The sequence below is a fragment of the Lactuca sativa genome, chromosome 5 (assembly GCF_002870075.4).
Source record: "Lactuca sativa cultivar Salinas chromosome 5, Lsat_Salinas_v11, whole genome shotgun sequence".
NCBI lineage: Eukaryota > Viridiplantae > Streptophyta > Magnoliopsida > Asterales > Asteraceae > Lactuca > Lactuca sativa.
In genome coordinates this window covers 179515191-179529507 of record NC_056627.2, presented here as the reverse complement: position 1 = coordinate 179529507, position 14317 = coordinate 179515191, and the positions used below count along the sequence as shown (strand labels likewise).

General features: G+C 30.6%; 1 protein-coding gene across 2 annotated transcripts; it reads left to right on the top strand.

Annotated features, from left to right (window-relative positions):
* The first annotated feature begins 2392 nt into the window (after positions 1-2392).
* LOC111897610 (cyclin-dependent kinase E-1) lies at positions 2393-6258 on the top strand. Of its 2 annotated transcripts, none has more exons than XM_023893567.3 (16): positions 2393-2865; positions 3312-3422; positions 3568-3671; positions 3739-3781; positions 3858-3956; positions 4053-4122; positions 4189-4283; positions 4376-4409; positions 4601-4685; positions 4786-4863; positions 4983-5030; positions 5163-5195; positions 5292-5400; positions 5488-5721; positions 5855-5918; positions 6057-6258. In XM_023893567.3, the coding sequence occupies exons 1-15, from the start codon at positions 2632-2634 to the stop codon at positions 5915-5917; spliced, it is 1440 nt and encodes a 479-aa protein (XP_023749335.1). In that variant the 5' UTR covers positions 2393-2631; the 3' UTR covers position 5918; positions 6057-6258. The 2 variants fall into 2 exon arrangements, with proteins under 2 accessions (XP_023749335.1, XP_023749334.1); XM_023893566.3 differs by having other exon boundaries at positions 2394-2865; positions 6050-6258.
* Positions 6259-14317: the final 8059 nt, after the last annotated feature.

Genomic DNA, 14317 nt, shown 5'->3' with positions numbered 1-14317 from the left:
TATACTTATATACTACTAACATAACTACAATATATAATATATATAATGAGAAGAACTTGAAAGGTCATTAATAAATACCATTAATTTAAGAAATATGAAAAGTTATTTAGGTTTCAAAGATACTTATAACATATGTATATATTAGAAAAAAGAATTAGTAAATTTCATTGATATAAGGAACATGAAAGGTTATTCGGTTTCAAATAAATATTGTTTGAGAATACAAATTTTATTGAACCACATCTTTTTGGATGATCTCATTTATAGTATCATACATACTTATAAAGTTAGCGTTTTTTCTTGAATCTCATTCATTTGAAACCCCCATTTTTTTAACTTCCTCAAACCACATTCATTTGAAACCCATTTTTTTAACTAATGCAACTAAAAAGGTTTCTTAATTATGATTTAACACTCAAAATTTTTTTAACATATATTATGTTTAATTAGCATTTAGTGAAAAGTTTACTATAAAAATGTCAATCTTTTGGGATGACATATATAAAAATCATATACAAATTTCAGAAGAAAATAAACTTAAAGGTTTTTGTGTTTGATTGAGGTCTTATGACCACTTTTGGATATTTAATTAAATGTTTTTAATTTTTTTTTGTTTTCTAATTGTACCGTTTCAAAAGGATAATTAATTAAAACTCATACATATGTTATACTTTCCATCTCTCTCTCTATCTCTTTCTCTCTCTCTCTCTCTCTCTCTCTCTATATATATATATATATATATATATATATATATATATATATATATATATATATATAATAGAGGTCAAAACATTTAAACCAAAATTCATTTAAAATATAATATTTCAATTGCTTTTTAATAATGATTGTAAAAATTTCAACATGTGTTACTTAATTGATTGATTAATAAAAATATTATTGTTTTGAAACTCCTAACTCTTAAACTTATATTATTTAATTTGTTAGTTAACTAAAATATTTTTCCTATATAAAGATGACATTTTTATGTTTGGTTACTCATATTTGTTTATGTAATTAGAAAACAAGGTGTACAAAGAATGACTACTTTAATTTCACATATGAACGATACCACTAGAGAGGTATGTTGTCTTTAACCGTTGGTATGAGATCCACATACCCTTTTTAATTATTTATATTAATGCTTAGTAATATCTATTTTATATTTCTATTCACCTTAATTTTTTAGGTACAAATTAAGGAAGGGGATTTTCGACGCACCAACATAAAGTCAAACGTACGCCTTGCAAAATATGTAATTAAAATTAAATATCATATTTACTAATCGTCTTATTTTAAAACTATTGATGACATTTATGTATAATGATATATTTTGTATGACTTATTTCTTAATTTCAGTGTTTAATATTTGAAAGTTCATATATGAAACCTTGGATGTTTTGGTGTAATATAAATAATGTAATACAAAGTTTCTTAGTTCAATATTATTTATTAATAGCTCATTCAAAACAACTTATTTCTTATTTTATCCAAAAAATATTATCGGACATAAGAAAAGTAGATTATATTAATGTTATACAAAAACTTATAACATATATTGGATATTATAAAAGTAAAAGTAAAGTTTATAAGGTATGAACTATATTTGATAATATCAAAATATAAGTTGATGGATTTTTATATTATTTGATAATTCGGTTAATGCCCAAAACATGACTAAAAACGTAAATTTCAACATATTTCTATTTTTTCCCATAATTCTTTTAACCACTTAAATGTATTCTTACGCAACGCGCGAGGTTACGCCTAATAGAATATATAAATATATTTTCCCCATTAAACTCCCCATTTGAACCCATTGGAGGTATCCTAAGAACTAAAACATTCTTAATGGTAGCTGAAATTATCACCAAAAAAAAATAAAAAACCTTAAAAAACTACACCAAAGCAAACAAAACATAGACAACTTATCTGTGGCAAAACCATACTTTCTCATTCATTAATACCATATCAATACTGTTCAATTTAAACGACTTCAAGTAAACTTGTTGTTTTCATAAACGAACACATCTCATGAACTTTAGACATATCAATATTCAAATCACTAATCAACATGAACCCATCTCAAACACTTCAATAGTTCTAACAATTATATTTATCAACAATTATAAATAAAAATGACATACCACATTCGTTATTTATATAGACAACAAACATCATCATCACCTATTAAGGAACTAGACATTCCATCGGTAACAATATAGTTTCAATAAATTGAAAGACATATAAACGACGCCCACAAGAACCCGTAACCATTTCCCACAAGAACAGTCTCCCAATCGATTGACACGTTCGAAAATAACCTTTTACCAAAAGTTGTTTTTCACAAATAATAAGATATTAGACATACCATATATAGTCTTGAGAAATGCTATAACTATCTGGAATAAAATAATATGTTAGATAGAATGCATAAATTGGTACGAATCCAAACAGTTGCATATTTTGTTTCCCGACTGTATTTGCAATTTCTCAGGAATCGAGCACGAAGTCAAGAGGTGTCAATCAGCCAATCAGGCAAACCGCTATAGCCCGCGAAACCTCGGACTATGGACCCATGCCCTAAGACAATTTGGGGGTGTAAGAATTTTTGCTAGATTTTGGGAGAGAAGGATGAGCAACAGAGGTAATAGCAGTGGAAGTGGCAGCAACAGCAACATCAGTTCTTCCAATCGCCCTGAATGGTTGCAACAGTACGATTTGATCGGTAAAATTGGTGAGGGAACTTACGGGCTTGTGTTCTTGGCGAAGATCAAATCCAATCGGAGCAAGTCTATCGCGATTAAGAAGTTCAAGCAGTCCAAAGACGGCGATGGTGTTTCCCCTACGGCAATTCGCGAAATCATGGTTCATTTCTTTCTCTCCCTCTCTCCCACACGTATTTTATTTTCTCTTTAATTTCAGGTTTTGGTAGACTAGAAGGTCATTGATCCTGCTTTCATTTCATTTTTGGTAACAATAATGTTAATGTTTCTTTTCGTTTTCTGGCCTTTCTATACATAATCAAGCTTAATTTTGGTTCTTGGATGTGTTGTGCTCCAGTTCTTGTATAAAACAAACGTTATATTTCTCCATCCCTGAAATGACTTATTGTGGATTTACCTGTTTTATGAGAAAGGGATCGAGTAATATTGCATAATATATCTGTTGAGCTCATAAACTTCACATTTTTATCAAGCAATCTCTTTCTTCATTTAAAGAACAGAAGGCTTTGACGCTTTGTTATTCCTTTATTTCATGTTTTTTTAGTACTTTGAAATCATTGAAATGAACATGTTACAATGTTGATGCAGTTGCTTAGGGAGATAACCCATGATAATGTGGTAAAACTGGTGAATGTGCACATCAATCATATCGACATGTCACTCTATCTGGCTTTTGATTATGCAGAGCATGACCTCTATGTGAGCATATTATCTACCTTCTTATTTTACTTTCTTTTATTATTCAATTGCATTTAACCCTTTCTTTCCATAGTAAAATTGAATAAACTTATGGGGTTTTGTACTCTACACCTTGACTTACTTTCTTTTTGTGTTTAAACACCAGGAAATTATTAGACATCACAGAGACAAAGTCAGCCAAGCTATCAACCCATACACAGTGAAGTCAATACTTTGGCAATTGCTTAATGGGCTAAATTATCTTCACAGGTAAGTGAAATTCATGAAGCTATTCCTTTTGGTTTCATAACACTTACATTTATCAAATCTTATACAGCAACTGGATTATGCATCGAGATCTTAAACCCTCCAATATTTTGGTAAGATTGTATATTTTTTCATGTTTCTTGGATTACATGGCATTTTTTTTAAAATTTGTGTACTTTAATCATATAGGTAATGGGTGATGGAGAAGAACAAGGAGTTGTAAAAATTGCTGATTTTGGACTTGCTAGAATATATCAAGCTCCACTGAAGCCATTGTTTGATAATGGGGTAAGTTTTTAAAAGGCAATAGTATTTTAGTATTTACATAATTACATATAATATAAAAAAAAATCATATGAAAATTCTTTCCATTTCTATTGACAGGTTGTTGTAACCATTTGGTATCGTTCCCCAGAGTTGCTCCTTGGAGGGAAACACTATACTAGTGCTGTTGGTATGAAACTTTTCCCTCCAAATTCTATCTTTTTACTATTATTTTTTAATTATTTAATATTATTAGATATGTGGGCTGTTGGCTGTATATTTGCTGAGCTTTTGACATTGAAGCCATTGTTTCAAGGACAAGAAGTTAAAGCCACACCAAACCCTTTTCAGGTAACAAATATGGATTTATTGATTAATATTTCATTAAATTTTATTTTTTTATTTCTATCCTAATATATGTTCTTGACTTCTTTCTTGTTCAGCTTGATCAACTTGACAAAATTTTCAAGGTTTTAGGTAAGGAAATATAAAATTGAAATTTGGTAAGGCCTTTCAAAGTTCTGAATCCATATTTGGATATAAATATGTTGACATTTTTTTCTGTTACAACATTCTACTTGTTATTTTTTTTTTCTTATATTCTACTTTGAAAAATTACTCTGTATTTGTTGAATAGATCTTTAGTTTAATTTCAATGACAATATCAGGTCATCCAACAGTAGAAAAATGGCCAACACTTGCCCATCTTCCACATTGGCAAACAGATCAGCAACACATCCAAGGACACAAATAGTAGGTTTCATTTTTATAATTTGTTATTATTATTACTATTATTATTATTATAATTTGTAGTCATAAATCATCTTACACCTATCATTTATTCTCCTTACAGTGATAGTCCTGGTCTTTACAGTGTTGTTCACCTCTCTCCAAAAAATCCCGCATACGATCTTCTCTCTAAAATGTTGGAGTATGTGTTTGCCTTTTTAAATTAATATAATTTTCAATTATATTTATATTGTGTATGTTGAAAAATATTGTTATCAAGTTCAAATCATAACTTCATTGGGTCCCACTTTGTTCTTGCAGATATGATCCTCGAAAACGTATAACAGCAGCACAAGCTCTTGAGCATGAGTCTGCTTCTCCCTCTCTCTCATACATACATACATACATACATACATACATACATACATACATGCATGCAGAAATTTTGTTATCATAGCATATAAACAATATGCAGTATATGATTGTATTTTTTGTATGTAGGTATTTTCGAATGGAGCCTTTACCTGGACGCAAGTAAAAATTCTTTTCTTAAATAAAAATCTTATTTTATAATTATAATATCAATCATTGTATTTAATGAGTAAAATTTGTAACTATAATAATGGTCAGTGCACTAGTCCCCCCTCAACCCGGGGAGAAAATAGTAAATTATCCAACACGTCCAGTTGACACAAACACGGATTTTGAAGGGACAACAAGTCTTCAGCCTACTCAACAGGTATAAGTATTTTCTAAAACAAATTGTTATTATTTTTTTTAATCTATTAATTATTTATTTCATTTAAATAAAATATAATTTTTTCAGGCATCAGGAAACGTGGTGTCAGGGGGACAACATGTAATGCCAACTAGAAATGTTCCACGCCCTATGCACATGGCCGGCATGCAGAGGATGCAACAGCAGCAGCAGAATATGGCGGCGTATGGTCTTGCCTCTCAGGCGGCGATGGGCGGCGGCGGCGGTGCAATGAATCCCGGAAATATCCCGATGCAGCGGGGTGTTGCCGCCCAACAACAGCAACAACAACAACAGCAACAGGTTTCATATGTTTCTTGAAATAGCAATGTACTTTCATAATTAACAAAAGTACATTGCTATTTCTTGTATTTAAGATTTAACACTATTGTTTGTGTTCTTCTATGCCTTTATGCAATTTCTTTTTTGGAAGCAGTTAAGAAGAAAGGATGCAATGGGGATGCCTGGATACCCTCAACAAAAATCAAGACGTTTTTGAGGTAATTCTTGTATGAATATTACATATTTTTTTCCTTATTAAAGTATTGTATTTTGAAAATTCAGCTATAGCAATTGAAATTAATAAAAGTACATTGCTATTTCTTACATTTAACAGTTAAAGTTATTTTAGTATGCAGGGAACAGGGAAAGCGCTGAAGTTATCAAGAGATTTCACTTTTGAGCACCTCAAGTCAGAAAAATGCAAAAACAAGATATGCTGTTTTTGAAAATATTTTATTGTTTACAGAAATTACCAGTTTTATATGGTAAGACTGCATATTATCTAATATATAGATATTTATTTAGCAATAGAGAAAACTCTCATGCTGTCTTTTTCAATGTTTGTGTTTATTGGTAAGAGGCATTAACAATCATTCTTATATGGCGGTTGGTTTGCTGGATTCCATGGGATTTGGCCGGAATTGGAATTCAATTCCTAATTTTGATTGCAAAAGGATATGGAATTGAATTGTGTGGGAATTCAATACTTGCATCTGATGGATATCAAAATTTCATCCTAAAACCCCATGGAATTCAATTACAATCATATTCACTTGTTAAAATTACACAAATGCCATGAAGTTGGTTTCTTCTTGTGTTATTATTAAGTTTTGTAATAATGGTTTTGTGAACAAGAATTAGAAAAAGGTAATTTAAATATTTTTACAAGTATTTAATACGTTCTGTGAACAAAAAGTTAATAAAGGACAATTTTCTCATTTGTTATTATTTACATTTCTAGGTCTGGATGGAATTATAAACCAAGTAGAAATACACAAAGGAATTGAATAGCATTTCATTCTGTTTGCTACTTTCTACCATCAATAGTGATAAATTTAATTCTTTCATATTCTAAGTCTTTTAAGTTACTTTTTTTTATACATCTATTTTTTTCTTCAAAACTCTCCCGACTCTCGATGATTGTTTGAACCCATCTTTTCTTGAAGTAGCAAACATAGTGAATGTGTATAATGATAATTAATATGCAAGTTTATATATATATATATATATATATATATATATATATATATATATATATATATATATATATATATATATATATATATATATATATATATATATATATATATATATATATATATATATATATATATATATATGGAAAAGTTCAATAGAGAACGATAATTATTGGTTCTTCAAGAAACCAAATCTTTCTTTCAATTTCTAGAGCTTATTTTTTATCGAAAAAAAATCTAAAAATATCTAAATTTATAAATTAACATTGTGAATGTGAAAAATATTTTTCGGATTCACATTGTGAATCTTCAAAGATTCACATTGTGAATTTGACGGAAAAAAAATCGAATTTGATATCATTGGAAAAAGGATAAAAACTTATGAATTTCTGTATTTTTAGTTTTTTTTTGATAAATAATAAGTTCTAAAAGTTGAAAAAAAGATTGGTTCCTGAGTTATTTATGGTTCTCTATTGAACCTCACCACATATATATATATATATATATATATATATATATATATATATATATATATATATATATATATATATATATATATATAAAGCAACTTATTTATTTTTTGAATAAGCTTTTATAAACTTGTAAACATTTAAAACCTTGAAAAAGGTTAGAATGGTGCTTGTGGTTCATAAGACCCAGTTCTTCACTCAATACGATCAATACAATGTATCGTTTCGAAGTAACATGTGTGTTGATGATGATGAAGACAAGGTTGAAACATATGGTACTATAATAGACCTAGAGTATATGACTTATTTACGAGATGAAAAATATGGAATGAATGCTTTAAAAAAGAATTGTTATTTTGGTTGTATGAATTGTTTAATTTTAAGTATTGTAAAACTATAATTATTTAAATTTCAGTGTTTGAAAAAGACTCAAGTTTAATAAAAATAATTTATATAAGTTTCAGTTTATTTTAGCATCCTGTAAATTAAAAAAAAACATACGTTTTTTTTTAGACTATAGACTCTTGATCTCTGCAGATGTGATCCGCATTCTGTAGATTTTTTACCTGTTGAAAAAATAACATTGGAATGAAACAACATTATATGGATGTTAGAGTGGGGATAAAAGAGGGTTTCTGAAATCGATGAGAGCTTGGATCTTTTTGAAGGATCGTGTGAACACTTTCTTAATTTGATATTTCGATTCTATGCCTAGGTTACATGAAATCCAGATTATGGGATAATCATTCAAGGAACAATCTCAAATCAAGGCATTGATGAGAGGAGCCATAAACTAGGGTTTATATACGATTCAAAATTTTCTGATTACCAAAGATAAGTATCAATCAACATTAAATATTGATTTTATCTCATAATTAAGGGATGACGGTTTTCAAGGATAATTATGGATAATATATTTCCAAAAACAAAATTTTCATAACATTTTTCTTAACAAATAAATTTTCGGGTCGGGCACCCCTTGACCCCCGTCGTTTGGTCGAATCAAGATTAAACTTATTTTATGCAAATGTGCGTTCCACACTTCCTAATTTGTAATAAAATCAAGAATAAAGCTCCATTGATAATCTGTAAATTTCATCCTAATAAAATAATCGAATAATCTCTGGTGGGTTGATGACAAAAATCACCAACTGACATGTTGTATTACACTCGCATTTATTTTATCAAATATCTTTGTAATGGATAATGACTTAAAAGGGTAATATATTTTTTGATTTGTACATATTTGGTCGTTGAGTTTTTCGTCCACATTTACCCTTTCAACATGTTTAACTGTACACATTTAATCCTTGTTATCGGCTACTCTAGGTAATCCTAAAATAATAACTTAAAAGGGTAATATATTTCTCACTTTGTACACATTTATTCCTTAATTTTTTTTTACACATTTAGTCCTTTATATATATATATATATATATATATATATATATATATATATATATATATATATATATATATATATATATATATATAGACCTAGGTTCAAATGTGGACGAGCATCTATTGTGCGGACGTGTGGACAATGTTATTCTGTGAGAATGACGAAGAAAATATGTTGTTTGATAATATGAATACGTTCAATCTTATATAACTATTGTCATTATCACATATTCTCACTAATTAAATTGTCTATAAGGTTATTACAGACTTTTTATTATTATTCTCATTCTGTTAGAATGTTATCTGAATGTTTATTGAGTCGTATTCTGTCAGAATGAAAATAAGTGAAACGATTTGTGAGAACAAAAATGAATAAAAATTAATGATAATGCATGAAAATGATGATATTTTTATAAGGTTGAACGTATTCGCATTACTAAACAACTTATTCTCTTAGTAATTCTCATAAAATCGCACTGTCCACACGTCCGCACAATAATTGTCCATCCACGTTATAATCTAGCCCTATATATATATATATATATATATATATATATATATATATATATATATATATATATATATTGCAAAATAAGTCTTTATTGTTTTTGTACACATTCAGTACTTATGATCGGTTTTTTTAGGGTTTCTCACACCATCCTACGTAGCACAATCATTAATAAGGTGATCGAGGGTTGTTCATGGTTATGGTCATTGCGGCTTCGGCTACTTGATTGCTTAGTTCTTGTGGTTTGCCTTAGGTATTGTGTTATGAAGTATGAACATCGTAACTTCTTCATATGATCACATATTCTAACGTCCTTTATATACACATGTTCGTATTTGAGTCTACTATATATTTCATTTAGATTACTCCCGTTGCAAGGTAATATATTTTTACTTAGGATCTTTATATCAATGTATTATTTATGAATGTATATATGAATGTTTTTTTAATCGTAATTAAAAATATATTGTTTTTTAATGGGAGTAATCTAAACAAAAGTTGTAATAAACTCAAATACAAACATGTGAATATAAAGTTCGTCAAAATTTGTGATCATATGAAGAAGTCACGGTGTCCAGAACACAAGACCTAAGCTAAACCACAAGAACTAAGCAACCAAGCAACCAAGGTCGCAGTGACGGTGACCATAAGCATGAACAATCTTGAACACCTTATTAATGATTGTACCGCATAGGATGTAGTGAGAAAAACCTAAAAAAATCGATCATAATTCCTGAATGTGTACAAAAACAACAAAGACTTATTTTTCAATAAAAAAATGTGACATCCCCAAATTCACGGTCATTTTAAAAATTTTATTTATGCTTATTTAAAAATCAGAGTATCATTTTTGAAACGTAGTATTGCGAAATTTGTTCCAAGAAAACATGATAATGATGTTATCAAAGCATTTCCAAAGAAATGTATTTTTATTTAAAACATTGGAATGTCATCATCAATATATAAACATAAGCATAAACAGACCTTACATTCATTTACACTAATGATTTACATCCCCTTTAATCTCTCAGTATAATGTATCTTCGTATCAATACCTGTGATTCAAATAAATTGAGTGGGTCAGGTTGGGAAACCTGGTGAGTACATAGAGATTTCAATCCCACAATGTTATATATATATATATATATATATATATATATATATATATATATATATATATATATATTAGAACTCGTGATATACAATTTCACCTCATATAAAAATTTTTACCCTACCCCGTCGATGCTCACAACGACATGATCCATACTCCTAGATCTAAAATTAACAGCTTTACCTAATCCATACTCCCGAATTAGGTATGTCTTAATCCATGCTCTCAGTTCAATGACAAATTACCATGTCCACTCCATACTCTTGGACTAGGGACAAATGACTATGCATAATCCATGCTCTCGGATTAATGACAAATAATTACGTCCTCCTATACTCTCGGACTAAAGATGAATGACTATGTCTAATCCATGCTCTCAGATCAATGGCAAAATTTAAAGTTCGACCCTCCGTGTATATCTCATCCGTACTCATAAGAAGATACTACCCAATATTCATCCCAATTAATTTAGGTTTATTATGTATCCTAAATCATCATGTATTATCATATATGCTCTTAACACGTATTTCAGACAATAAAAAATATTTCACACACAAACATATATTTAATACTTTAATCAATACTTGTATTAAATCATGTTCATGAAAGAGACTATGCACTCACTTGTTAAAGTGATGACTCCAAACTCAGGTAGCGCTTCGCTTCTAACAATTTTATTTTCCTTCAACGAAACCTAGTATCATTTCCACTAGATTTTAGTATAATATTTATTGTGACTAATTATTAGTCTAAATTTACGAGCGATATTGTTTTATAAGTGTTAAACAATACTTTTCAACTACTATGTACATACATGAAACACCGGAGGGAAGGACCATTTTGGCATAAAAGTTGTTCTGAAATCCAACAACCTTATGCGACCCTTCAAACCAAATTCCCCCTATCACGAGTAGTTAAAAGACATTACAATAACACTTTATATTTTGTAATACTTAGCACATATATTGTTTATAGGTTCATAATAACGATAATGAACTTAAACATAAGGTATACATAAAGGACGGTAAGCATAACTCTATTTACAGGTGGTTTAGCGAGAAGCCAAACTTTGTGCGGGCAGAACTTCGTCGCTGAATCTTTCTAAAAAGATTCTTGTAGTACTTCAACGCTCACCTTACTATACTAAAACTTCAGAAAGAAAACTCGAATCACGAGGGATCGAAATGCTTGGGGGATTAGAAGAGAAAGACTCTTCAATCAAGAGAATGATGCAAGAAATATGAGAGGCTAGAGGCTCTTAATTATAGTAATTGAATTTTCAAAAACTAATTACTTAATGACCTTATAGTTATTTAAACGACTAAACACCCTTTTATACTACTATTTTAAATAGATTTAATGATATATGTACTAAACTAATGTCGAAAGTACTCAACACTAGTCTTATAACGACACCATTGTCGATATCTTTCGAATGATATATAAATATGTATATATGATTTATACTTTATTTTAATACTTAAATATGCTATTATAAATTATAATTCGTTGTGACAACCCGAAAATCCTTGTCTTGTAAAGTCCAACTATTCAACTCAGCCGATAGTCAGCCTTCGTTTTGCTATCTTTTAACGAAAATGTGAGTCTATATGAGCATTCTAGGCTTAGTCTAACCTGGATATGAGTCTTAAGAAGGGTTAGAAAGTGTGTAGCATCACAAAATTGGCCAAACACACCAAAGAAGGTGTGTGCTGCCGCACACCTGCGTGTGCGGCCAGTCAACCGCACACCCAACCGCACACACCCTCCAGCCTCACACTCGACCCTATATATTGAACACTTAGCCAACCTTACACCCCCTTTCTCCCACTCCTTCAAAGATGGAACTTTCTTTCTCTAGAAATCTTCATCCAAGAACACTCTAAGGGCTTCAAAAACGTGAATTACTCCATCAATCAGCTTGTTATACTGGTAAAACACTTGAAACTAAGCCAAAAACTCATAGTGTTCTTTGTGTTCTTCGTCCTTTGAAGGTGTACGGCCGCACCCCTTCATAAGGTGGCCGCACTCATTCAAAACTCTCCAAAGTGAGGAGAAAACACCTCAAAATCGACATTTTGGACTCAAATGAGGAGTGTACGGCCACACACTCCTGTGTACGGCCGCACACACCTTCTCTACGGCTGCACACTCATGTGTGTAACCGCACACACAACTTGGCCGCACTCCCTGGCCGCACACTCACAAAGGTTGAGTTTGGTGGCCTTACACTCAAATCTAATGCCCCACACTCATTTAGGGACTTCAATGGGTGTTTGTGACACTCATTTCTAAGTGTTCTCATGTACCTAACGTGTATTCATGTGCCTATTAGTGGTTATATACCCTAAATATATTCATATATGTGTTATTACATGTTAAACTAGGATCCGTTTGTGCTCACGACTTCATTCGACATCCGGTGATCCTATATCAATCTTTCTTTCGAGTTACTCGTTTCAGGTGAGTTCATACCCCTGAATTAACCTTTTAAATAATTTTAGATGCTTTTATGGCGGGGAATACAAGTTAAACTATAGAGTTATCAGATCAATCACATGTGATTAATAACTCTATAGTAAATGGATTTCTGCATGGTAAACTGTTTCATCCAGCGAAAGGTTTTCAAAGCTTGTTTTACAAACTAAAACCAAGTCATAAATCATTATTTATAGATGTTTGCAAGATAAACCACTTTATCCAACTAAAGGTTTTCAAATCTAGTTTGTATAAATTGACATTGAGTCATAAATCATTATTAATAGACTTTTGCAAAATAAGCCATTTCATTCGGTTAAAGGTTTTCAAATATTGTTTTCGAATCTCTTTTAAAGTATAAGAACCCCTTTTTAACTTATCAGATTCTTATTTTTAAAGTTTTTCCAAAAGTTATACCAAAACTTCCGTTATACTCTTGTATGGTTAAATGCATGCCTGTATATGTATAGCTATATAAGTAATATTTAAAGGACTTAGGAAGGCTAACTCGCTTTAATTCCTCTTCCTTGTTTGGATGTGGCTTTAGGGTAATGGTTATCCATCCGAAGATCATTTAAATATTAGTTATATATCATATATACATATATAGACATAAAAGTCCTCTCAGTAGATTCATCACCTTTGGGTAGCAAAGGCTTCTAGATAACCTCTCAGGTAACTATAGTTTAGAAACCCACTCTAACACTCATAAAGGAGAACCCACTCTAACACTCGTAAAGGAGAACCCACTATAACATTCAGTAAGGGGAACTTAGTTATATCCATACTCTAAAACGTATACCCTTTGTAAAAGAAAGGTTTATAGAAATCAAAATACGAGATGCATCCTCAAGACGTGGATTTCACCGTTGTCAAGTTGGTAACCAGAGTCTCCTGGAGGGAGAGCGGGCATTATGTGTATAGATCTATACGGGACCGACAATCCCACATCCTGACCGCTAGCTACAGTCCCGACCGACCAAGCCAAGGGATGACAAATGTCACATTCACTACGACACCAGCAGGTCGTCAAGTACTCTATTGTCATTCAGTATGGTTACGAGTATCTCTAGAACTACCTTAAAATTTATGGATTTAAGGTAATAAGTATCATCATGATGATTTCTCTATATAAAATAATCCTTATAATACATCATCCTAGTTACACACTAGGCCACGTTTCAAATCTTTAAATGAACCTCCTTAGGATTAAAAGATTCTTTTACACTTTGCTAGACGTATTGTTCATTCGATACCGTCTGGAGTCTATACTTCCTTCTGTTAGACTTTTCGAGGCGTCCTGCCTGGAGTCTATGTTTTTATTTACTTTTAGCCAGCAGGGTTACTGCTGAAGTAAAATATTATTTTCCCTGTTACTTTTACTTGTGATATTCTCACATCTTCTTTATAGTAAAAACTATATTTTGATAAAGGTAGTTACCTTTAAGGGGAA

Coding starts and splice junctions, on each gene's coding strand:
- LOC111897610 (XM_023893567.3), top strand. CDS start 2,632: ATGAGCAACAGAGGTAATAGCAGTGGAAGTGGCAGCAACAGCAACATC. Junction 3,423..3,567: donor ATGCAGAGCATGACCTCTAT/GTGAGCATATTA, acceptor TTTAAACACCAG/GAAATTATTAGACATCACAG. Junction 4,410..4,600: donor CAAAATTTTCAAGGTTTTAG/GTAAGGAAATAT, acceptor TGACAATATCAG/GTCATCCAACAGTAGAAAAA.